The sequence below is a fragment of the Botryllus schlosseri genome, chromosome 7 (genome assembly GCF_051294905.1).
Source record: "Botryllus schlosseri isolate E-star chromosome 7, Bs_hap1, whole genome shotgun sequence".
Lineage (NCBI taxonomy): Eukaryota > Metazoa > Chordata > Ascidiacea > Stolidobranchia > Styelidae > Botryllus > Botryllus schlosseri.
Window position 1 is genome coordinate 5,160,575 of NC_137242.1, and position 24,894 is coordinate 5,185,468.

Here is a 24,894-nt window from a genome sequence, read left to right on the forward strand (position 1 = left end):
ACGACGAGATAGTGCCCGCTGAAGTGGTCGTAGTAGGAGCAAATACAATGTAGGCTTGATCCTATTGCTGGCATTCAAGTCTACATCTCGCGGAGGAAACATGACCACGAGAAGTCATATCAGCATACTGTATTTCCTCGACAAAGTATTGAACTTGCTTTGTGTCACAGCATTAATACAAAATGGCACAATATCTTATAAAAGCAGTGAATATTCACAGAAATTCCCATAAATTGCATATCACTAGCTATGCTAGCATACTGCGATTCCGAAAATGTTAGAATGGAGACCTCTGGCAATAGTTGACGATTTGCTCGTGATTGCGCACACAAAATGAAATGCAAATTGCTTGTGATTATACACAGTAAATTAAATGCAAGTTGCTCGTGACCACACACAGAAAATCAAATCCAAATATCAGTAATATTAGGTCTCATTTTCCAATGGCTTATAAAAAATTGAGCGAATGCAGAGTGGCATGGGGTCGTCGAAAAGACAGCAATAATTTATTGAAGCGCTAAGAGCATAATTGAAGTAAAAAGGAACAAAGAAACAATGAATAATTCTTACAAGTGTATTGGACATGGATTAAAAAGGTATTAGCTAAAGAGGCTACCTACCTGGTCAGAATTTATGACACAATTAAGAAACTAAGTGGTGTTTTCAGATGAGTGGTGACAAATTTTCTTACGATGGCGAAGAGCATTTATATCAATGAGGACGTGTGTGAGGAGATCTGTATAGAATAGTGATGATTCAAAAGGTTACTTCCTTTACAAGGGAATTGACAATGTAACAGCAACTGACGTCACATCAATAGAAACTTCATTGAGAGACTTCAGTAGTGCGTAATTTATATTCGTGTCATGGTGAATGTCTATTGGTGACAGGTGATGTTCAGTGTAAAATATTGCGATCAATGTTCAACCAATTACGTGAATCTGCGACACATGTCCTCAAATTGTGTCATACTTTCTAGTCATCAATGAGAACGAACAGACAGATTTAATATTTTTGTTGTCCAAGTGCACGGACCTACGAGGGATATTTTTCATGATGCGTGACCATTCATTCCATTCTTCGTTGTACTTGAAGAAACATTCTGTCGTCACAGAAGACATTTTGTAAGCGTATAAATAACTTTTAAACGAAAACAAATACAATGGTATCAAATCTACTGTCGGCTCCTGGCCAGGAAGGGGTATTTGTGTCCACTCTTTCTTGGAAAATGTATATCTTGCTATTCTCCAGCACATGGTGGTTCTACCTTTCCCACTAACATAAATACTACCCGCACAATATGCGCTGGAGCTCTTTGCAATGATTTGACAATCAATATCTGACGGTATTATTAATTCTTCAAATACGTCATCTTTAGTTTTTCTGCCAACCCAAATTGTAGAAGATGAGTTGATGAGGAACAACTTGCCCTTACAACCTAACGGACATAACTTACAGCCACCAGTCAAAAAAGGCGGCATGATAACACTCTCGTTCCATTTGTTAGTTAAGGTGTCGAAGATGAAGCAATGAGGTGTGTCCACCACATAAATTTTATCATCAAGTCCTATCAACCTAGCTGCTGGTGAGGGTAATTTTGTAAGGGAAGGTTGCTTTATACACTTACTTTTTCGATAAAAATACAAATCTTTACCGTCCAACAAGCACAAATGTCCATTCACGGTAGAAATTTTTGCATTGTGCGAGCCGGTGTGATGTAAAGGAGTCCATTTTAGATTCTTTAGATCAAGAATATCAACGTCATTGTTTCCACTTAACAATGCGATCGCGGAATCTTCCGTTACAATCACATATTGTCGAAGCACTGCTTCCAATGTATTTTTGCTAGACGGATACGCCTGCACTAGAGGCTCATTGCTAATAGCATCCAACAGGAACTTTTTCGGTAGACGTCTGAGATCAATCGTTCCCAAAATCTTGGAAAACAACGCATCGGAACAGGGGTTTTCCTTTACCCATTTCAACATCGCGTTCCACTTCAACTTTTCAGACGAAAAATACACCGCATCAGGCGATTTGAACATGGCAATAACGTTTTCCTTTGATAGTTTGCAGAAATCGTCATCATTCAAAATGGCTGTGAAGTTTTTCAGCACGAACTGGCATATGATCTCGTGGACATCTTGCACCGCATGCTCGTAAGTTTCGGACATGGAATTCAACACGCTCCAGTTGTTGAGTGACAAATTAACCGAGAATCTTATGATGTCAGAGAATACACATTTGCACAATTGGTCTTTGCATAAATCCGACTCCTGGAAATACTTTGCACGCCATAGTCGATTGATGAGAATTTCGGATGGAAACTCTTCTAGACTCAACATGTTAAAAAAATCAAGAACATCTATTCCTCTGATATCAACATCAAATTCAATCCATGATTTAGAAGCACTCCATACCATATCATCAGTGCTCGCATATTCCAAGATGAGCATGAGAGCTTCATCCTTGGTTAGCAATAAAAATGGGGTAGCATTTTTCACTAGTACAAAATTATTTTGCATGTATTTTCTTGCGGCATCCTCAAGATCTTTGCGTTCGTATAACTCAGATAAATCGAACAAATCAAGGCAATTCTCAGGACAAATATTGTTCAAGAGAAATTCGAAACACAAATCGCATAGCCTATCCAACTGTAGCACAGTAGCTGTATGCAGCATGTCTGTAACTGTATCAGTGGACAAACTCGACCTGTCGCCGGTGTACATGAATTTTACACACGCTCTCACAGAATTTTCGTTCAAATCTTTCAGTTCAACAACTCCTTCCAGTGATTCCTTCATGAAGCTGCCAAACATTCCCCGGAAATATCCGGAACATGCCACAAGTATTGGTCGATGAACTTGGAACTCAAGTTTGCCGGCTTTTATTATGAAGTCGCAAGCCGTCCCTTCTTGACGCATATTCTCGAACGCCTTCATAACTTCTAGCGAATGAAGAAGATATTCCTCACCATGTTTCAGTCCTTTATCCTTGATACTTTGCATCATTGCGCTGCTGGAGAACACATTCTGACATTTCTGAGACGCCATCTCCACAGAATCAATTTACCTCGTAACACCGGAACTGAACTGAACCAGTCAACTTTTATTATTACTTCACCATTCAGGGATCCACCAAGTGTTGTTTTATTTGTCAAATCATAGTGTCCTATATTGTGTCGACACAAGTAAATCTCACGCCTCAGTGAAATTGTATCACGTCACAATTTCCATTTGGCTACAGGCAATTTGACGGTCATTTTTGACCCGCTTGCCGAGCATTAAATTTGGTAAAACGGGTATCAATCGAAAGCTGACTCTGCACTGATTACGAAAATATAAATTTTATTCCGCTCGTGGCCCTGGAACTCCCACAATCATCCTCGAATTTTTCATCGATATGGAGATTGGCATTGGGACGCAACAATGCTGTCTGGCGAAACGAGTGAGTAGCTCAAGAGAAAAAGAGCACAGCATTGTTGCGTCGCAAGAACAGCATTGTTGCGTCGACACTATGGTGATAAATTTTAATCCACTATTACGAGAACCAAATGGAAACGGCGTGAACTCTACTTCATATATGGTGTGCATTCACATTGCCAGTTTATCCAGATAATAATAATTATAATATAAAAAAAACTTTTCACATCACGTACTCTGAGAAGTTCCAATTAATTCAACTCAAGCGTGAATCCAATCTACTGAACTCGATAATCCATGGTCATCACGAACAAGTTGCCAGAGTTGGCTCAAAGTGTGAAGCTTGAGTTGAATTGCGTTATCTGTTGGCGGCAGTGTAAGTAAAATAGAAATATTTAGTATACCGCGTTATGGCGGATCCCAAGTATGCTGGGCTACCCGGCATCGCAACATCAGAGAAAGATGTCTACGAATCGGGAGATTTACCAGAAGACGATCAAAACTGGGTTCCGACAGAGCTTCAAAGCGAAGCAGTAGAAACAGACGAAATCGATACTAAGAAATCATTTCAGAAGTTCAACACCAAATACCTCGCAGCCGATGGCGCTGATTTTTCAGGTAAATTAGGCGCCAAACCAGGGTACGACGCTGGAGAATACTGCATTGTCAGTCGCGGAGAAACGGAGACTCCAACTCAAAAACTTCAAAGACTGAAAGCTGAGTTAGCAGAACTTGGCGAGCAGCTTAAAAGTAATGGTGAACCCGCATCATCACCTGAACTGATATCAGAGTTGGAAGTACTCAACAGAAATGCTTCATTGTTAGATATCAAGCAGCATCAAGGCTCATACAGCAATGTCATGACTTCATTGAAGCACGCCCAAACGTCTGAATCTAAGCCTCATCCGAATGCAGCCACGGTTTCATCACCACAAGTTCCAGATAAAGTAAAAATTAAAGTCAGCGATATCGAAGCTAGAATTGCAAACCTTGAAAAAACTATCGGTACAAATAGCAAGGCTGTCACTGTTCTGACAGCTGATACAAAAACTAAATCTTTGACAGAGGTAGCTGAAGACTTGAAAGCTAAGCAAAGTCTGTTGGATCCTGATAATTTGCCACAAATAGACACCAGATTGCAAGCTGTACTTAACAAATTAAACGACATAAACAAAGCGAAAAAGCAAGAAGGCGCTCAACAGGTTGCTAGTGATAAGAAAGTCGTCGAAATTTACGAACTGATGCAAAAATGGGATAGCGTGTGCGCTTCATTACCGAGCATCATCAACCGTCTCGAAGCACTCAAGGAATTGCACGAGCAAGCGGCAAATTTCTCGACGACAGTGCAACATTTTGAGAGTATGCAAGAACAGATTGACGCGAAAATGTCGGACACTTCGAAGCTGGCCAAGCAAGTGCAGTCTGCGATGAAGGAGAACGCGATTGTGATGCAACAAAATATTCAGGCTCTCGACGCGAGAATCCAGGCATTGACGAAGAAAAAGTAAAATTATGTGCTGAGCAAGGACTCTGGACTCAATACGGTGTAGCAACTATCCATGAAACGATGTTACACACTTTTGCCTGTCATACTAAAAAATCGTTGGATTGACTAAGTTTGTAACCAGAGTCTGAAAACCTGGAGTGCATGGTGTTTGGTATTGAAATATAATTTGTTCAAGACTGTGACAGAGTCGGTCGCGAACATTAATGCCATAATAGGCATTCCCCATCTGGCTCCTTGCTAGTTCAGCACAGAAGGCTCTATTGATATGAAATATTGCGCAGTGATGGCATATTAACATAACATATTGTGTTTATTATTTGGGCTGGGCTTAATTGAGTAGGCTTACATAAGTGATTAGATTCCAAATCGAGTACTAGGTGCTGCATATCGCTCATTATGATGTTATAAAAGTATGGATGATGCGAAAAGTTCAAATATGTACCTTTCATGTGACCACAAAGAAAATAATATCAGACAGCTCTGCATGTGAAGATGATTTTGTATTTTTTCGACAGTGCCAGTATCTGTTTCAATGCACTTTATGAAGATGCTGTGGTCATGACTTCACAGTAATGACATTTCAACTAACTTCGGTAGCTATTGAAGTTACAAGGCTTCCATGTTGAGAAAAAATATCAAAACTATGGGCAATAGAAGTCTTCGTGGAATGCGTCTTATAATTTCAGTACTCGAAAATAAGTGTATCGCTATGCGACTCAAATCATTGTGCTCAACCCTATTTATTATATTTACTGCATATGAAGTCGAGTTACGGGTAACGTCAGCTGTTTAGATATATTGACCGTTAATCGTGTTGCATGAATTGCACCAAATATATTCCTCAGCCTTCTTTTCATTGTTCATGTCATCTAGGTTACCTACCGTAATCGATTCGAAATGGTTTCGTCAAAGACGAAAGATTCCGCCGTGCCCGCGGGCCTCGCCAAGTCCGGCCGTTGGTGGAAGCCGGCCCAAGACAAGAAATTTTCAGAAATAAGAAAGGACAAGCCGTTCAATTCGTCGTGGGATAAAAAGATGAAACTGCGTGCGGAAAAGCAGTCGATTCGCGCCTACGCTAATCGTTTGAAGGAAGAGAAAAAGCGCGAACGTGTGGAATACTGGGAGCGTGTCAAAGCACACAGGGACACGAAGGACGCGAACAGGAAGAAATCCGAGGTCGTCCAAGTCATAACGAACACAAAGAAATTGAAAAGGATGAAAAAGAAGCACTTGCGACAAATCGAGAAGCGCGACACTGGGAACACAGTGACCAAAAAAATGTTGCCAGTCAAGTCAAAATGAGATTGCCAGTTGGAATCGACTATAAAAGCGTCACACCAAAGGTCAAGGTGCTCCAGGGCCCGTCGCGGTATGCAGGTGAAAACGTGTGCTCAAACGTTAGCCGGTTCTTTCCTTATTAATAAAAGTTGACAGTCGGCTTGCACGTGTCGTCTTTGTATCAATGTTGCTGTGTTGGACTCACGTACTCTGCAGTAACCAGAAAAAGTTTAGCACACAGCAGCGCAACTTGGCAATGTTCGTGTCAGAGCGCGTCCCACCATCAGTTGTATCGCTGATGAAACCATTCCATCCAATATACGATAATTCTAGAACAGTGGTTCTCAAACTTCTTAGACACGCCTCCTTTATGATAGTGAAAAATTTCACGGCACCCTTATGGTGATGACAAAATATTAATGAGAGCATTCAGAATGCTACCTATCGCAACGGATAGTTTAATGTCATTGAAGGTTATGGCTGGTGATGCGAGAATTCTCAGATAAGAAATTTGAACAATCGACAGCGAACAAGTTAAAATTGAATTAGTGTTGAATGACCATCGTTCCCCAAAAAGCCCCACATACCTTCAACAAGTACCGCATGCATACCAACGATTAACAGCAAATATGTGCCCATAACAGATATCTAGATATCCTTGGCCTATAAGTAAGATCGACTGCCAAGACGTCAAGAATGCCTCAAAGCAAAATGACTCTAAATCACTTGGATTATAAAGGCAATGACACCTCTGTATGTTCAAGAATGATCATAGGTTCCATCGTTTTATCCGCTCTTGACACACAAGTAGCAATGCCCGATGAAACAGCGTGATCTTGAGGCTGGCTGTTCTTAAGCTGTCCTGACTATTTTTGTTGTATTCTTCATTTCTCCGAGATTTGTTTTTGTTACAACTTAACAACAGAGGCACACGTGACGAGGAGCTCCGATAATTCTCTGACACTTCGAAACATGCTACAGCTGAGACACAAACACATTTGGATTAACCAAATGCACCAACTCAAAAGTGGATATCTCGTTTACCCACGCTACACCTCAAAAATATGTTCGTTACTGTTGAGCTTTTTCAGAAAACACCATCTGACTGTGCTTCGGGAATTGACTGAGCCATCGCTGGATGTTTGACGAACTGCATAACACTGTAGTACAAATATTCCAGATGCAAACATACAAGGCGGAACAGCATTGACATGTCCGATGAAATTTAATTATAATCACACTGCCAGTCAATTAATCACTGATTGAGAAAGACAGATTACCGTGCAAAGCTCAAGTCTCCAATAGCACGCTAACTGTAGAAATTATAAACAAAGTCGGAGCTGTCGAAGTGATCGAAATTAATGTTGTAATCAACGAAAATTCGCTCTCACTAATGGAAATAAAAATAGACAGATTTATTACATTGTTAATTGAAAATCGAGAGATAAACTATAAATTACGCGACACTCTAAAAGCAATTTTTACAATGAACGAAGGTCTTGTGATAACGCGGAACTTATCGAACGACGTCGCCGCAATTTTTGGCGCGGCAGTACAAAAAACAGCCCTCAACACTGCCGAGCGTTGTCTACCGCCCCTGCGCGTGTCATAAGGCTGAAATAATTTAAAGCGAGACGGGAAATGCCATGACCGGGGCTGGACGTATCAATGTGAGTGGGGATCGACGTTCTAGAATACCGAAACGTTCATCCTTTCCCAATCGACGGTTCAATTTGTTCTAGGCCTTATCATATTCCAAACATGTAGTACCAGTCTACGCTCATTCAAACGACATTCGTATGAAGTGAGTACTGAAGCTGTTGCATCGTTACAGATATCGATACGTCATAGTTGGTGCGTAGTTCAATTAACCATGTCGATTGAACTACGGTTAGTGTTGATAGAATAGAAATAAGTTTCATTGCCATTATATACTTTGTGATAGTAAGAAAAGGAAGTTTATGAACTCCTAAAGTTTGTATTAGTGTTACGACGTCATAACGAGGTGTGCTCGAGTCAGGATTGGATCACCTGGGTGCTCGATTTTGCCCAGCCATAGCTGGGAGTGATGCCGCAGTCGGTCAAAACGACCAGGACTGCGTCATTATGACGAAGCCTGGAATGAATATTGGAGTTGAGAAGTATTCTCAAAATGACAAAAACTTGGGAGAATAACCCAATAGCGCTACTTCAATGCCGATAATATAAACGCTTGAGCGGGCGGGCGACATGACCATTAGAAGATATCGCGACCGAACCACGTTGGAGTTACTAAAACGATCAGACAAACTTTTTGTTACAATTCAAATAAGTAATACTACGTATAATACCACAGACGCTAATCATTCCGTGATACTTCCTCGCCCGCCGACGAGCAATCTCCATCTTCCTCCTCGATGGCCAAAAACTGTTCGGCAACGCAGTCTTTGGTCGGCTTCCGATCTCGAGGCTGCGACTCGATGGTCTGCAGAGACGAAGCCAGCCAGGACTCGATCCGAGCCTCCGTGTCGGACACAGGCAGGGACCTCTCGACCGCAACATCTATCGGTTTCGAGTCTACTTTATTATCGTCGCTGGGCTGGGGCACGAGCGTGCTGACCGTGGAAAACGAGCTGTCGAATTTCGGGTCCGCTTGGTCTACGTTGGTGTCCGAGCCGGGACTGTGGTCCGGGGTGGGGTCGATCTCGGTTAGGTCGGATTGGGACGGCACGCATTCGTCTTCCGGGGATGCCTCGGCGGGCGGCGGGAGGACCGGGGTGAGGTTTTGCTCGTCTGTAACGTCCATGATTTTACGCCAGCTCGCGCCTGAAATTGTGTACATGACCGGGTCAATATGCGAACGGGATAAGAAATGTGCGCAGGCAATTCTCATTGGCAAGTTCTTTTCGACGTTAACCGTAGCCGCCCTTGCAGCCAGAGTCGGTCAAAGCAATTGGTATAGCCAGTGGTCAGTACTTTTACTTCAAGAAGGTTTATCACCTCCTCTTACTAGAGAGCAGGGTTGTAACCGAGTCACGTGGCTCCGAGTCACAAGTCAATCGCACTTTTATAGTTTTGACTCGAGTCATTTTCAATTCAACACCGAGTCAAATCCAAGTGTTTTGACTCGAGTCCGAGTCCAAGTTCACCGTTCAATTTTCAGTTCAATTCGGTTCAACCCACTTTTTTCAACTCTGCTCAAGCGTTATAGAATGGCTCGCATTCATAAAATAGTAATTTTCCTCACTCTTTACAGTTTCTGGCCCTATTTCCCAAGTATCAGGACTGGTAACTTTACTATTCTTCGAAGTTACAATGAAATGTCTGTCTTGGCCGTCCCATTTTCGAGTCGTATGACTTGGCTCGAGGCATGCACAATGACTTGAGTCAAGTCGAGTCACCAAAAAATAGTGACTCGATTCATTACAACCCTGCTCGAAACTGAACTGAACAGTCATCACTATGACTCGGACTCGACCCTCTGCTCGACGACTTGGACTTGACTCGGTGGTGAATTGAAAATGACTCAAGTCAAAACTATAAAAGTGAGATTGTCTTGTGATTCGGAACCTTGTGACTTGGTTACAGCCCTGTCGCCAGGGGCGTAGCCAGCCGAGAAAAAAAGGGGCAAAATTGAATAAAGGGTGCAGAATAAACCTCTCCGAGTCATATCTTTTGCGACTTCTGTATTCTGTACGCTATGAGGATTGTCTACCTGCCGCTTTAGATAGCGTAACTAATTGTTGGCGAATCTAATTACTAGGGCAAGTTTTTGCAACTTTTGCAACCTTTTTTTACAGCTTCCGACAGCTTCCTAGATACTCAGAATCTATGTACTATGATGTTTTAAGCTGTTTGGAGGGATTTTATAGTGCAACTTTTTCTCTTTTTCATGCTAATTTTTACTGCAATTTTTATCAAAAATTGCGTTAAAATGTTAAGGAGTCGTTCAAAAACCTGCTATAAACTATTTCTAGTATGGTTCTATTCTCTTTGATTTGCATAACAAAGAGCTCTATGATGGGTTAGCTGCCTCTCACTGTTATCTATGACACAATGGCTTACAAGCAAGAAGTTCAACTACCCTTGCCAAGCACGACTGTGCTCGAACGATATGTAAATAGTTCGCTTTATAAATTCTGTCGTTCAAATTCGAAAGAGTTTCCCATTTCACGAGCGCCCAGGCGAGACGGCCCAAAATTCAATTTTCACCAAGTCACCTTATTCAGGCTATTGCTTTTGTTAAAGTCACCGAGACTGAGTTTTTATTCAATGCCTTGGGTGAAGTTTGCAGACCAAGGGGGTTCGGGGTGTGTTGTTTGACTTGTTATAGGGGGAGGGGGTTATAGCTATGCTGTTTGGCTCTTTGGGGGAAGTTATTCCCGCATTGCGTAATTTTCTTGCTACGTGCCGGAAAAATGTAATTTTGGGCGGTTTCGCCAGACCGTGCACAAATTTGGCAGCTCTGCAGGAACTAGGTTATACAGCGGAACATTCTGAGTATCTCATACCCTAATAATTCAACAAAAATTATAAATGTAACTTTTTACTGCAACTTATGTTAAAATTTCTCGCGATTTTAGTGCAACAAAAACTTGCCCTACTAATTACTGAAAGCGAGTTTACAATCAACAACTTGCACAGGGATCATGTTACAAAGCGCGCACGCTCGTCTTGTAACAGTGCAGCAGATCTCATTTGCATTCAAATAAGTAATCGACCTTGAAACAATACAAGAATATTTCACGGCTAACAATTACAATCTATACAGCACGGAATCTGTTATATCGGAATCTGTTATATCGTGATGAATTTTGACATGATTCAGTTTGAGTGTAAGAGTAACGTCTGCTGGGCGTATTAATTCTAATAATTTCGAACATAGCGCATATGCTAATTGTACCGGCATTATAATGACTTATTCCCAAAGTGAGGGAATCGCGAACAAGTTTCAGTGCGGCTATTCATGGCTGAATGCCCCCCAGTGGGATTCCCATCAATGGTAAATTATAAAGATTGAGGTCGTAAAGAGAGTGCACATCAACGGCGTCAAGAAATAACATGCTAATCGAAGGTAATGTTTCTTCAGGTTTGCAGGCCGCTTCTTTATTCTTCGAGTTAGGCAAAGCACCGTAGCGAATGACATCAAGTCAGGGGCTTTATCCGATCATTAAGAGGAGCGTTGGACAGAGATCTATTACATCATTTTCAAGTCCTCATCGAAGGACATCTGCCTGGCTTTGACATCGGGACATCGAAATATCCAAGTCGGATGTTTTGTGGGATTTCGTCAACCAATCTTTTCGCAGATTAAGGATTGAGATGTGATTGCTTTGAAATATACTTTCCTTCAGTTGTTACTTTCATGTTCTATATTATCGTTTCCAATAAACTGTTGATTATAAAACCAACTCGCGAGCGCGCGACAAATGTAATTATTGTGGAGCTTGTGCGACGTGTGTTCAGAAATCAGAATAAGGGGATAAGCTGATTGATTACTCTCGCCGAGAGAACAATGTGACAATGCCCTTTTCACGCTTCCATATACGAGAGATCATACGAGAAAAAAGCATCATCGAATACCACAGTACTCGCATAGTTTGATCGACGTCCCGCGCAGCAAATTGAAATTTGGCGATATCGGGCTCGATTGGGGATTTTATAAGGGGTTAGAATCGACTTTGGAAAGGGGTAGAATGTTCTGCAATTCTGCCCCCCGGCTACGCCCCTGTCGCATTTACATTTGGTCTTGGACGAGATTCATAAATCCGGAACAGGATTTTGACACATTGCATCTCGGAACGGGAAGGTAACTTAAATTCTACTCACCATCAGAAGGCATCTCGGATATCGGCTCGGAGATGACGCTACAGAACGAGATGCCGCTCGCGGCAGACGGGTTTCGGGAGTGTCCCATGTGAGCGAACCTTTTTGTCGGGGCAGGGGGCGCCTAAAAATACAATGGAGCGCCATTGGAAACTACAGAATTTCAACGTTGCCAAAACAAGAGAAACGCACCGTTGGCGGCGTCGAGACGGCTTCCGTGATTTCCTCTTTATAGAGTGCCATCATATCGTCGTATTTTTGCTTGGCCTCGTTAACAAGGCCGAGCATCTTTTTGAAGCTTTCCTGCGTGCAAAATATTGTACCGAACGACTGTCCAAAATACGTAACTCATAAACTGGACAAAAGAATATTTTCAAGACATAAAACTGGCAACTAGGCAATGTGATTCGGTAGCGTAATGGTGGTCTTGACCGGTAGGTCGCCGGGTAAGACCAAAGACATGATTACTAAAACTGGTATCCATGGCTTCCCAGTTTGATATCAACATTACCAGGATAGCATGGAGAGGAGGTGCAAGACTTAGAGAGCCTTACAAGGCTATATATGTACCTCCCATGTCCAGAGGCATAAGCACATCACGCACTCATGGTATGCATATGCACAGATCGTGTGCGCGTATATCATGAGTCCGTGTATAGGCCACAAAAACATCAAGGACTATAAAATATATATACTACTATGCATTACTCAATCCGAATCCAGCATTGATTCTTTCTTCCCGTTGTGGGCGAGGAAAACCTCGATCGGTAAAACCAAAACCAAAGAAAACTTGTAGCACAAAGATATACAATATATATGTTTGTGGAGGCGACATTTCTGAAAAATGGCGATCGTACCTCCGCCCCACTGTAGTCGAATATTCCGATGATGCTGACGGGCACCAGTTTCGAGACGGCGCGGCCCATCGCCCTCCTGCCCAGGGCAAACACGTATGGCACGCTTTGATTTTTGCATAGCTGGATGATCTGTTGCAGAGCGTCGTCCAGTCCACCTGTTAACAAAATACAAAGAAAAACTCGTACCGCAAGGTTTTTGGAAATTGGCGCATCCGCCCGAATCTTAAAATGCCGGCCGTTACGGAATACCACTACCGGTACTTTTTACGATAAGTTCCCTAGTACTACAAGACTAGGGTGGTCAGTAACAAAATACAATATTTTCGGGCAAAACTAGGCTTAGAATACTTGCTGTTTAACATACTTTGGAAATCACTGCTTCTACTGAGTACCATTGACGACTACTTTCACCACCTTCGACTCTAGAGCTACAATAGATTTTTTCTTACTCAAAGTTTCTTACAAAACAGGGAAACAGGCCAAAACTGTGCGTTATTCGGATCCGATTTCTCACATTTTTCTTCCTACAATCACTCATTCATTGCTGTGAGCCAGGGCAGTTACAGAGAACTTGTGCAAATTTCACTGGCATGGTGATAAATTGTTAGGTTCCGCCGAAATGACTCGAGTCACGATTTTCTGACGACTCGGCTTGACCCGAGTCATTTTCTCAAAATAGGGAAAGGACTCGACTCGACACAACTGTGTATTGACTCGACTTGGACTCAAGTCATTGCGCATGACTCGAACCAAGTCATATGACTCGAGACTCAGGTGGCCAAGACCGACATTTCATTGTAATTTCGAAGAATAGTAAAGTAACCACACTATTGCGATTTCGTCTACTGGTACTGTTACTTGAAAATGCGACCAGAAACAGCTAAAAGGGAGGTAAATAAGTATATTATCATTGCGAACCATTCGATATCATCAAACAGAGTTATAAAAAGTGGGTTTAACAAGGCTTTAACTAGAAACTGAGCAGTCAACACAATGACTTGGACTCGAGTCATAATACCATCACTCGGACTTGATCCTCTGCTTGATGACTTGGATTCGGACTTGACTCGGTTGTGAATTGAAAATGACTCGACTTGACTCGAGTCAAAACTATAAAAGTGAGATTGACTAGTGACTTCGTTACAACCCTGCGAAATACTGCACACAAAATTTGACTAATTCCAACCAGTAGCAGCGTACTACTTCCAGTTGTCAAGGTCAACCGTTATATAAAATGATAGTATTTAATAGAGCCCGACCGATTATCGGCTCGCCGATAATATCGAGTCGATATCACACTTGGAAAGAAATATCGGTATCGGCCATTGGAGGTAAAAAATATCAGCCATTTTCGTGACGTCACAACAAGGTGGTAGGGAGTCAGAGAAGACGTGTGGTCTTCACTGCATGGCGGTAAATTATAAAAAATAAATGGCCAAGCTGCATAGTGCATGAAGGCCAGGGGGCCTATATGAGAAATATACTTTCACCGTTATGCCCCAGTGACTTCGTGGGAATCCCCCTGAAGTGATCGAATACCAAAGACAGAAAGCAGCTGGATGGATAGTTGTCTGCAGAATATTTCCATCGATTAGAGAAATGAGAACTTCATTCATGCTGGACTGACCCTCGTGATGATGGAGAAAAGCGTCGCATCGAAACAATTTTCTGTAGATAGTGCTGGTGGTGTCTGTGTAAGAAGCTCACAAGCCAAGGCAACAAAGTAAAAAATACCAGTAATATATGAAGTCATCTGACTGAGGCCTGAGCGGCCACCATGATGGGGAATATGTGAGACTAGCGTGCAAGAAAATCAAGCAAAAGTGGAGCAGAGCCAACAATTCATACTAAAATCTTTGATTCCATGATGACATGGGCCAATGCTGATAAAAGAGCGTCAAATATTGATCAATTGATTGCTGCAATGCTGGTCATGGTCAAGGCCCAAGGGGATGGGTGAAGCGGTAGCAGACGTGAACAATGTGAGTTGTTCTGCACATTCTCTTCAGCTATTTGTTAATGATGTGCTGAAGGCTCCAGGTGCACTGCCAGAAGAATATCAATATTTGGTGAAACCATTGAAGGAAAGATCCCCTGCAGCGGAGTGGTGGAACCGAAATAAAGAAAGATTTCCAATTCTTGCTCTGCCACTAACTATGGTACCAAGTGTGTTTAGTACTATATACATCATTCCTGAAGACCACAGAAGTTCACTCCTTGGAGAAAAGGACGAGAAATTATGCTTTGCGAACTGTAATCTGCAACTGCTAGACTGGTGCTATTGATATATTTATTATAGATCATTCATTTCATGTTCAAGCATGGCAATGGCTGTAAATCTGTTTAAAGAAATACTCTTGAGGTGTTAAATATGCGCCTTGAGCTAGATTCCATATCTTTTGAATATCGGATGAATATATCGGGGTTATCGGTTAAGGTGCTGGATATCGGTTTTATCGGAATCGGCTCAAAAATCCAATATCGGTCGGGCTCTAGTATTTACAGTGTTCAATTAATTCCATGCACGCCCATTTTTCACGCAAACCAACAATTTAATCTGTGAGAGCCTGAAATGTGGAAAAAAGTATTATTGCTAAACAGCCTACTGCACACCATTCAGGAAATCGCACACTGAGTGCAAACTGCTCAAGGGTACCAAACACAATTGCCCACAAAAACCTTAATCGCGCCAAAACCGTCATCCTTCCCAGAAATTTTGGCATACCTTTCGCTTGTATCTTTTCCAGGTTGGGCGATATGAGAACGCACCGTAACTTGTTGAGTTTCAGGTGTTTTGTGACCTCGCGGATACCCAACACGAAGCGTCGCTTTCTTTTGGCGTTCACGGGATCCTTTTGGTACACCCTGAAGTTCAGAACAGGATTTGAAAATCGCGTACCGTACCACACGCTGATACGTATTGGAAAAAAATGGCAAGTAGCAAGTCTGTGGGTTGAACCTGCCATTTCGAAATTCAAGTTTCCAGACCCGTTCAATTCATGGGCAATCCATGAAAACGACGCCGCGGCTGTTCAAATATCACAAACCTTTCTTGAAACAGAACGAGTCTCTGCAACATGAAAATACATTCCTCGTCGATTTCCTTCTCCAGCACTTGTCCCGAGCAATACCTGCGTAATTGAAATGGTGACATGAAAAACGCACGATTATAATCGAAATACAGACGCGGACTGGTTTCAAGGTCTTCACGAATGGCCATTGTTGAAACTACACCTATAAAACTACATTATCCTTATTAGATCTATACCTTTTTTTAGCAATGTATTGGTATTGGTGAATAAAGTACACGGGTGATCCCGAACTCGCTAATTGTTAGCACATTTAGACTGGCTGAATGCAAAAATCGAGCTAACACTGGCTTACATATATAACACGAGTAAGTTCGTTCACATAAGGAAATTTCTCTGACCCGTGTAGGCCTATTATCTAGGGTTACCACATTTTGTAATTGGGAATGGAGGACACTCTTTCAAATTTTTTTGACTTGACTGACGAAGGACATTTTCAAAAACCTGAAACGTAGCGCAATACCCACCCCCAAATATTACGGGTCTGCGTTAGAAGCCAAGAACCGCATATTCAGGGGGTCGGGATAAAAAATGTGATGTTAATTAGTTCCATATTGAGACGTAAAAAGCAAAAGGAAAACACCCGCGACGGTGCCTCCCTTATGATCCGCAAATAATGATAATGCTGACACAATCACTTACAGAGCTACAAATATAGAAATATTTCATCGGCACACCAGGGCGCTGTACGCTAGGAGTTAAATGACAGCTAAGCATTGTACACTTTCGCATGCGACACAGTTCAACATATGTTGCAACCCCAAAACGAACGCCAATCCAGGATTGTAGGCCCAGGTTCCGAATCACAAGCCAATCTTACTTTTATAGTTTTGACTCGAGTCGAACTGAGTCATTGTCAATTCACCGCCGAGTCAAGTCCAAGTCATTAAGTGCACTGTACCATACTGTTTTGAGTCCAGGTTATGTTCAATTCAATCACGTTCAAAACAAAAATTTGAAACGACGTACTCTCTGTACCGCCGGCTGTGTATCTTCGGCAAATTTGCTTGCGCTATCGGAATCGTTCCCGCCGCAGCTGACGTAGTGATCGGCGATGCGTTACCGGATCGAGTAGCCTCTGACGCGGACAATCCTTCCGATGCCGCTAAAAACGAGGGTAACAAAGTCAGAAACTGTTTCATTGCAAAACGGACGGGCAAACAACAAAAGTGAATTCGGCACTTGGTGAAACATAGTCCTAACTTGGGCTGGGCAAAACCGAGTACTCGAGAATCTTCGAGTACCTTTTATTCGACGTCAAAGAACACAACGCCAGTTCTAAATCGCATTACAGATTATTTGGTATTTTTTCGGCCATACCTATTTCATGCCACTTAGTGACAATGCACAGCTGGGTTGTAACCAAGTCACGTGGCTCCGAGTCTCAAGTCAATCTCACTTATAGTTTTGACTCGAGTCAAGTCGAGTCATTTTCAATTCACCATTGAGTCCAGTCCGAGAACAAGTCAGCGAAGAGAGGGTCGAGTCCGAGTCACGGTATTATGACTCGAGTCATTGTGTTGACTGCTCAGTTTCCAGTTACAGTCTTGTTAAATCCACTTTTTACAACTCTGTTTGGTGATGTCGAATGGTTCGCATTTATAATATGCTAATTTTCCTCACTTTTAGTAGTTTATGGTCGCATTTTCAAGTACCAGTACCAATAGACGAAATCCCAATAGTGGTTACTTTACTAGTCTTTGAAATTACAATGCATTGTTGGTCTTGGCCGTCTGAGTCTCGAGTCATTTGACTTGGTTTGAGTCATGTGCAATGACTCGAGTTCCAAGTCGAGTCACTACGCAGATTGACTCGAGTCGAGTCATTTCAAGATTTTGAGAAAATGACTCGAGTCAAGTCGAATCATCAGAAAATCGCGACTCGAGTCAAGTCATGACTCGAGTCATTACAACCCCGATAGACAGTGCGCAGATCACCACACCACACACAGACATGTCATTTCCACTAATGTGCAATATGGATAGCGTCGTGCGACAGGTTTAGTATACTGCAATACGTTATAAACCCCCAATTGGCCGTCTCGGGCGAAATGAGAAAAGAAAATCACTTACATTTTTCGTCGTCATCGAGCGCGAGTTCCTTGGTCAAAAACTCGGTCGCGACGGGCGGTATGTCGTACTCTGGCAGATCGTCGGTGGTCAACGTGGCAATGCGGGCCGTCTTTTTTTCCTCCCGCTCTTTCAAAATGACCTGCGTATCGGAACACATCCTGATGACGTCCGCAAAGTAAGAACACAACTGGTATCAATTGAATTAATGAACACAATGACTTGAGCTAGTACTCGAGTCTCAACACTATGACTCGGACTCGGTGATGAATTAAAAATGACTCGGCTTGACTCGAGTCAAAACTATAAAAGTGAGATAGACTCGCGGCTCGGAAGCTTGCGACTTGCTTACAACCCTGCAACGCACTTTACCTTTTTAAGTGCACTGGGTTTCTTGACTTTCGGGACCTCCCGTTCTTTGCCGCGCCTTTTCAACGGCGCCGTTGAATCCAACGGATTGTGCTGCACGAAACACTGTAACGATCTGGAACCGGATCAAGAATGAATGAACTGCGTTCACCGACAACCGATCAGTGGAATCATGCTTTAAAATTGGGAACAAAAAAATAGCCAGCACTGGTGACAATCAATCGATAGCCTACTACGAATTCTATCTGCTCAAGACACACAGTGTACCACGCAACACACATGCCACGTAATGAGCAGATAGGAGGTTGTCGTAACGACCGAGTACCGTCTACTTTCCGAAACTGAAAATCAAAAAAATTTGGAATAACGCCGAAAAAAAATAACATCAAGACAGGGTTGTAATGACTCGAGTCATGACTCGTCTCGAGTCACGATTTCCTGATGACTCGACTTGACTCGAGTCATTCTCTCAAAATACGGAGATGACTCGACTCGAGTCAATCTGTGTCTTGACTCGAGTGCGCATCACTCGAACCGAGTCATATGACTTGAGACTCAGACAGCCAAGACCGACATTTCATCGTCATTTCGAATAATAGTAAGGTAACCACGCTATTGGGATTTCGTCTAGTGGCACTGGTACTTGAAAATGCGACCAGAAACTGCGAAAAGTGAGAAAAATTTGTGTATTACAAGGGCGAACCATTCGATATCACCAAGCAGAGTAATGAAAAGTGGGTTTAACAAGAATTTACTTGGAAACTGAGCAGTAAACACAATGACTTGGACTCGGACTCGAGTCATAATACCACGACTCGGACTTGACCCTCTGCTCGATGACTTGGACTTGACTCGGCGGTGAATTGAAAATGACTCTACTTGACTCGAGTCAAAACTATAAAAGTGAGATTGACTTGTGACTCGAAGCGTCGTCACTTGGTTACAACCCTCGCATGGCCTCACATTTCTAACGCTTATAAATTTTGAGAACACAAACCTCTGCGCGGGGGCGCTCTGCTTGAGATGCGTCTTTTTCGTGGACGGAATGTCGTTCTCGGACTGGCTTTGTGTCTTTTCGAGCATGCTCAACATTTCTCCGAGATTCAACTGAGACGATTTTGCTTTGTCCTTGCCTTTTTTGTTGCTCAATTTTTTCTGACAAAAAACGTTCAAAGAAGATTCTGAAGCGGGGTTTCGGATTAATCGCCGCCATGCGTAGCGCGAAGCTATGTATGTTGGTGGAAATGACACAGTATCTGTGAAGTCCTGTTCGACCTATAGCAGGGCTTCTCAAAGTAGGGTTGCGAATGGTCTAAATTTGGGTCGCGACCGCATGTTTGGTTGGCCAAAATCTTCAATACGGAAATTACATGTCCGGTCAGCCAAATAGTCCCGTCCTAGTAATCCGAGCCCCGCAGAACAAATGCGGCCCACAAGGAAAATAATGCGCCTAAATTTGAAATCGTGCGCGTCTCACACGTTTCATAAGCTGCGTTGCGTAGAATCGGTACCTGCACTAAACTATTTCATACACACCGTAAAAACGTGGTAAAATAACATTAAAAATGCGTCGTTTCGGAAGTGTGAAGCTTGGGCCGCGAAATGCCGAAAAAGCTCAGGGTCATGGTGTAGAAACTTCAAGAACCTCCGACCGACAGGATTGTCAGTCTGCTATGAAATAGGGATGTTCGTAAGACATCAAATCATCTATACTTTGAGATAGAACTGGCGTCGTTATACTTTCTACGGTATTATAAAAGATACATATTTGAACTTATGACCTCATGATGATATTAGAATACTCGATTCAGAATGGAATCACTCGGGTACTCGATAGCAGACGCACCAGTACCTTGAGATTCTCTTGCTCCTCCGTTATCTCCGCGTACTCTTCTGCCGCGGCTTTCGCGGCCCGCTCCGTCTTCTTGCGTCTACGCCTCGACCCCCTGTTTGGTCCCGAGTCGTCGCCATCTATCAAATTCTTGACAGGACTGTCTTCAGACAGGGCGCGATCCGTCTGTCGTAAACAAAATCGGAAACTGTGAAACGGTAGTGAAGGCCAGGGTTGTAATGGCTAGAGTCCTGACTCGACTCGAGTCGCTATTTTCAGGTGGCTTGACTTGACTCGAGTCATTTTCTTAAAAATGAAGAATGACTCGACTCGAGTCAATTTGTGTATTGACTCGACTTGTACTCGAGTCATTGCGCATGACTCGGACCAATTCATATGACATGAGACTGGGTATACCAAAACAGGCATTTCATTGTAATTTCGAAGAATAGTTAAGTTACCGAACTATTATTTTTTCCTCTAACAGTACTGGTACTTGAAAATACTACCAGAGAAACTGTTAAGTGAGGAAGCTTGGTGTATTATTCATGCGCGTACGATATCACCAACCAGAGTTGTAAAAAGTGGGTTGCACATGACATTAACACAGAACTAAACAGTCAACATAATGACTTGGACTTCGACTCGAGTCAAAATACTATGACTCGGACTCGACGCTCTATTCTGTGACTTGGACTCGTACTTGACTCGGTGGTGAATAAAGAATGACTCGATGTGACTCGAGTCAAAACTATAAAAGTGAGATTGACTTGCGACTCGGAACCTCGCGACTTGGTTACAACCCTGCTTCGCTGTCGACCGATTTCAATTTTAAAGAATAACGTATTTGAAGATTTTTGTTCTGATTTGGATCCAAGTTGGATTTGGACTAAGAAATTCAAATTATATATTACTTTCATGATAGTTTTGAGAAAAATTTCAGTCGTCACAGGTTATGAACGGATTCGAACGTAATGCGAGATAAATTCTGTATTTAAACTGGCGCAAATTAAATCTCAAATCCAGTTTTTTCGGCCCAACGAGGAACGTATTGAAACGATGTACAATTTTCACGAAACTTTTGACCTAAATTTCGGTAATTACCGGTTATGGACTCGTATTCTGACACGCCACAAAATAGATTCAAAATTTGAGTCAGGACTGTGATCAGATCTCAAAGATGTAAGATGCGCGCTTTCTCGGCGCATGATATCCTTACCGGCCTAGGTTTGCTTTGCAGGGCCGCGCTGTAAGAGAAAACAGGACCATTGTAGTCTCCTTGTCCGGCCGCGACAGAGGCAGATCGCAAATCGGGAAAATCGTCGTCCTGGCAATTATGAAATAGAAAACTTCAGACATGTACTGTACAGCACGATTTGACTATGTCAGGATCCCCAGTACCGCGGCAATTAAAGCCAGAAAACGCGACGGACTAAATACTCCGCGTAAATTATTCAAGCCTCTGGTCTAAACCTTTATAGCTTAGGCTTAGGGTACAGTAAAATGTACAAATTTTGCAGACCGTCGCACGTTCGAAAATCAAAATCAACTCAAAACACAACGAAAGTGCATAACACCGAAGCGAATATTGAAAACTCAAACTGAAGGGAAACTGTACAATCCATGTAGCATTGTGACGTAAGACAAGTCAAAAATACAGAATGAACATTATAGTGCGACGCGTTGCAGAAAAACACGTTCCAAATTTCCGACTCGATTCAAAGTTTGATGTTTCATTTCTCTAGTAACAGAAAAGCAACCGACTCCTTGCATATTACAATTGACATACAAAGTTGTAACTTATTTGAATACAGGGGTGTTCAAAAATGACTTTTTTTCTCAAATTGTACTGGCTACTTGATAAAATTATGAGGTGATCTAATTTAGGCCTACACACAAAATTTGGTTCAATTCCGGCCAGTAGCCGCATTGCTGCATGAGAATAAAGTTTCTATTTATTATATAAAATTAGATTAAGGGGGCACTCCTAGTTAGAAATAAAAATTTTGTGAAATTTCTTTTATTATCGATCTAGAACGGAAATTTCACGCTGATTCCGAATATGTAACTACTTTTTTGGTAGTCCAACTCCTTCTTGATCAAATCTACCTTACTTTGGTGGGCATAAAAATAAAAAATTACAGTCAAATTTCGAATATAGCCGTGTATATTCACTTTTATTGGAGGAAATAGCGCCATCTGGTGATTTCTATACTAAACAGAGCTTGAAATAAGTATTATAGCCACTACTAGCCAGTCTGCTGCTTCCATAAACCTGGCTGCTTGACTAATTCAATACCGAAAACAGGTGGTATGAAGGCTGTGTTTTTTATTTATTTTTCTATTCGTTGACTGATCACTGACAATATTAGGTAGTATTTACTGTTTGTGGATAACTATGTTGGATTGCTTTTCATTTCTATAACTTTCAATATGCCTAGAAAGAGTCGAATGAGGAAATTTAGCCGTAGCCAAAAACATTTTGTGCATACTTCGCAGTAGGCAAATACATCCAAATGATCCAGCACTGGGCCGAAAGAAAAAGCAAGCAAAGCAGCTACCAGAGTATTTTTTGCCACACATTCTGCCACTTTGGCTCTGTAAGAGGTTGTCAGATGAATCTTTATCGAGGAGATATATTAGTGGACTCGCCCATAATAAAAATGAGCCATTGAACATGACCCTATGGCAAAGGATCTGAAAGAAGGATACTTTGGAACTGCAGCAGTCAAGCGGGCCGTGGCGCTGTGTGTTCTCAACTGGAATGTTGGATGTAGTGGTTTTTTGATGTTTTTGATAGCCTAAAGCTTATACCAGTTAATACTCCCACAAGAAGTACTGGTTTTAGTGGACAAGAAATGAAAAAAAAATGCATCTTAACAGTCGTTCACTGTCAAAAGCGAAAAACTGACAGAGTTCGAGAGTCCTTGGGCACATCCGACTAGGTACCTGGCGGGTATTAACGCTCAATTTCTGTTAGAAATGGTTCACTGTGTGATGCAAATCAACTAACGTGACCATTGATATCATGATCAGCATCCATATCCTTGTTTATCGGAGTTATTGTGGTTGTAAATTTTTAAACGCGTTTTTCTCAAAACTTACTTTTTCTGCCTAGAAATTCTATCTTCTCTGCACCTGCTAATCAGATTCCTCTGAAAATTTGCACGAATGATGGTTTGGGCATATATAATAATCCGATGGAGCGCTTTCTCAAATTTTTTTCCGTGGAGATTTTTATAGAGGAAAAAATATTGCGAAAAAGCCTAAATTTAGGGTTCGCTGCCAAAAATTTCATAAATTTTGTTACGAAAGGTTTTTTTGAAAATCCCTCCATGGGATTGTAGATATATGTCTGTACTATCCCTCCACCAATTTTGAATGTAATAAATCTAGAGCATTTCGACTTTTTAGGATTTTGGTGAACGAGGGGTGAAAATTTACATATCTTTTTGAGTTCTTGTCCCCTGGGGGGGTATGCCTATGGTTGAATGTAAAGGCCATATTCGGAAAGAAAATTTCCTGCCCTTTCAAACAATATATGGATCATGGAGCTTGCATCTACCTTGTGGGAGATATGACCATATACGTGAACACCTGTAAGATTCATTTCTAACTAGGAGTGCCCCCTTAAAAAAAATTTAAAAATTTTCTGTTCACCCCATGAAAGTGTTAGATTGTCTATAGAAACGATGTTCACCAAATTTGGCTCAATTCCAACCAGTGGAAGCGGAGTTATCGCCGTCGGAAAATTTGGAGTACCGGTATCAATAAAATAATGTTTACGGTGACCAATTCTTTAATTAGTTATCATAGTTGTGCCCACCGTAAATACTATATTATTCAAATCCAAATTTTCAAACGGCAATAACTCCGCTTCCACTGGTGGGAATTGAACCAAATTTGGGGAATATCGTTTCTATAGACAACCTAACACTTTCATGGGGTGAACAGAAAAATTTATGAAATTTTTTTAAATTTCTTTTTATATAATAAATAGAAACCTTCTCCTGTAGCAATGCTACTGGCTACTACTACTGGCTACTACTACTAGCTACTGGCTGGAATACAACCAAATTTGGTGTGTAGGCTTAAATTAGGTAACATAACAATTTTATCAAGTAGCCAGAACAATTTGAGAAAAAAAGTCATTTTCGAACACCCCTAATATTCATATCCAAATAAACCCGAATATTTTCCACCGAAACTCGTCAGGGGTAATCGTCAACGACAGGTAGAGGATTTAAAAGAACATTGTGTATTAGCAATCATATGGTCAGATAATATAATATATGCTATAATTGAAGACTTGAAGAGCTTCTTGGAAGTACAGAACTCCAATATACATTATACAATTGTATAGTATTCATATTCGGGAACCACTGGACCAATCACAGTAAATGCTCACCGTAAGCTGCGGAGGATTCTGCAACACGAGATTATTCGGCGCCGTGTCGGGATTGACCCTCAACAGTCCGTGTTCCTTCCTGTGTCCGGGGCTGTTATTTTGTGGACTGTGCGAAGGGTGCCGCGGTCCTTGAAATCGCGGAAAGCTCCAGTTTTTCGGCCGGCTACCGCTTTGCGGGTGCGGGGCGCGGTTGCGCGGTACAAAGGTCGGAGGTCGAATGGGAGCCTATCGACGAAATGTATTTGTGTAAAGAGGAAGC

General features: G+C 42.0%; 5 protein-coding genes across 6 annotated transcripts in view; 3 read left to right on the plus strand and 2 right to left on the minus strand.

Annotated features, from left to right (window-relative positions):
• The window catches only part of LOC145442644 (acetyl-CoA acetyltransferase, mitochondrial-like), a 93,500-nt gene that overhangs the window by 41,669 nt on the left and 26,937 nt on the right, over nucleotides 1-24,894 (plus strand). The window lies entirely within an intron of this gene.
• Nucleotides 115-3,312, minus strand: LOC145442639 (uncharacterized). Its single transcript, XM_080320605.1, has one exon. The coding sequence runs from the start codon at nucleotides 3,051-3,053 to the stop codon at nucleotides 957-959; it is 2,097 nt and encodes a 698-aa protein (XP_080176731.1). The 5' UTR covers nucleotides 3,054-3,312; the 3' UTR covers nucleotides 115-956.
• Nucleotides 3,728-5,802, plus strand: LOC145442646 (dynactin subunit 2-like). Its single transcript, XM_080320613.1, has one exon. The coding sequence runs from the start codon at nucleotides 3,833-3,835 to the stop codon at nucleotides 4,928-4,930; it is 1,098 nt and encodes a 365-aa protein (XP_080176739.1). The 5' UTR covers nucleotides 3,728-3,832; the 3' UTR covers nucleotides 4,931-5,802.
• On the plus strand, nucleotides 5,827-6,373 carry LOC145442649 (coiled-coil domain-containing protein 86-like). Its single transcript, XM_080320616.1, has one exon. It carries the CDS (start codon nucleotides 5,827-5,829, stop codon nucleotides 6,229-6,231), a length of 405 nt encoding a protein of 134 aa, XP_080176742.1. The 3' UTR covers nucleotides 6,232-6,373.
• Nucleotides 7,414-24,894, minus strand: part of LOC145442636 (selenocysteine insertion sequence-binding protein 2-like) — a 28,343-nt gene continuing 10,862 nt past the window's right edge. For both annotated transcript variants that reach the window (XM_080320599.1, XM_080320600.1), the window contains exons 10-22: nucleotides 24,636-24,860; nucleotides 21,447-21,554; nucleotides 20,249-20,413; nucleotides 19,394-19,551; nucleotides 18,400-18,511; nucleotides 18,031-18,169; nucleotides 16,928-17,063; nucleotides 15,917-16,000; nucleotides 15,595-15,734; nucleotides 12,870-13,024; nucleotides 12,205-12,315; nucleotides 12,016-12,136; nucleotides 7,414-9,012 (exon numbers count right to left, since the gene is read on the minus strand). In XM_080320599.1, coding sequence (XP_080176725.1) covers nucleotides 8,546-9,012; nucleotides 12,016-12,136; nucleotides 12,205-12,315; nucleotides 12,870-13,024; nucleotides 15,595-15,734; nucleotides 15,917-16,000; nucleotides 16,928-17,063; nucleotides 18,031-18,169; nucleotides 18,400-18,511; nucleotides 19,394-19,551; nucleotides 20,249-20,413; nucleotides 21,447-21,554; nucleotides 24,636-24,860 — 2,121 coding nt within the window. In that variant the 3' untranslated portion in view covers nucleotides 7,414-8,545. The remainder of the gene's footprint in view (nucleotides 9,013-12,015; nucleotides 12,137-12,204; nucleotides 12,316-12,869; nucleotides 13,025-15,594; nucleotides 15,735-15,916; nucleotides 16,001-16,927; nucleotides 17,064-18,030; nucleotides 18,170-18,399; nucleotides 18,512-19,393; nucleotides 19,552-20,248; nucleotides 20,414-21,446; nucleotides 21,555-24,635; nucleotides 24,861-24,894) is intronic.

Excerpts from the sequence above, each read along its gene's own strand:
- LOC145442639 (XM_080320605.1), bottom strand. The coding sequence starts at position 3,053 with ATGGCGTCTCAGAAATGTCAGAATGTGTTCTCCAGCAGCGCAATGATG.
- LOC145442646 (XM_080320613.1), top strand. The coding sequence starts at position 3,833 with ATGGCGGATCCCAAGTATGCTGGGCTACCCGGCATCGCAACATCAGAG.
- LOC145442649 (XM_080320616.1), top strand. The coding sequence starts at position 5,827 with ATGGTTTCGTCAAAGACGAAAGATTCCGCCGTGCCCGCGGGCCTCGCC.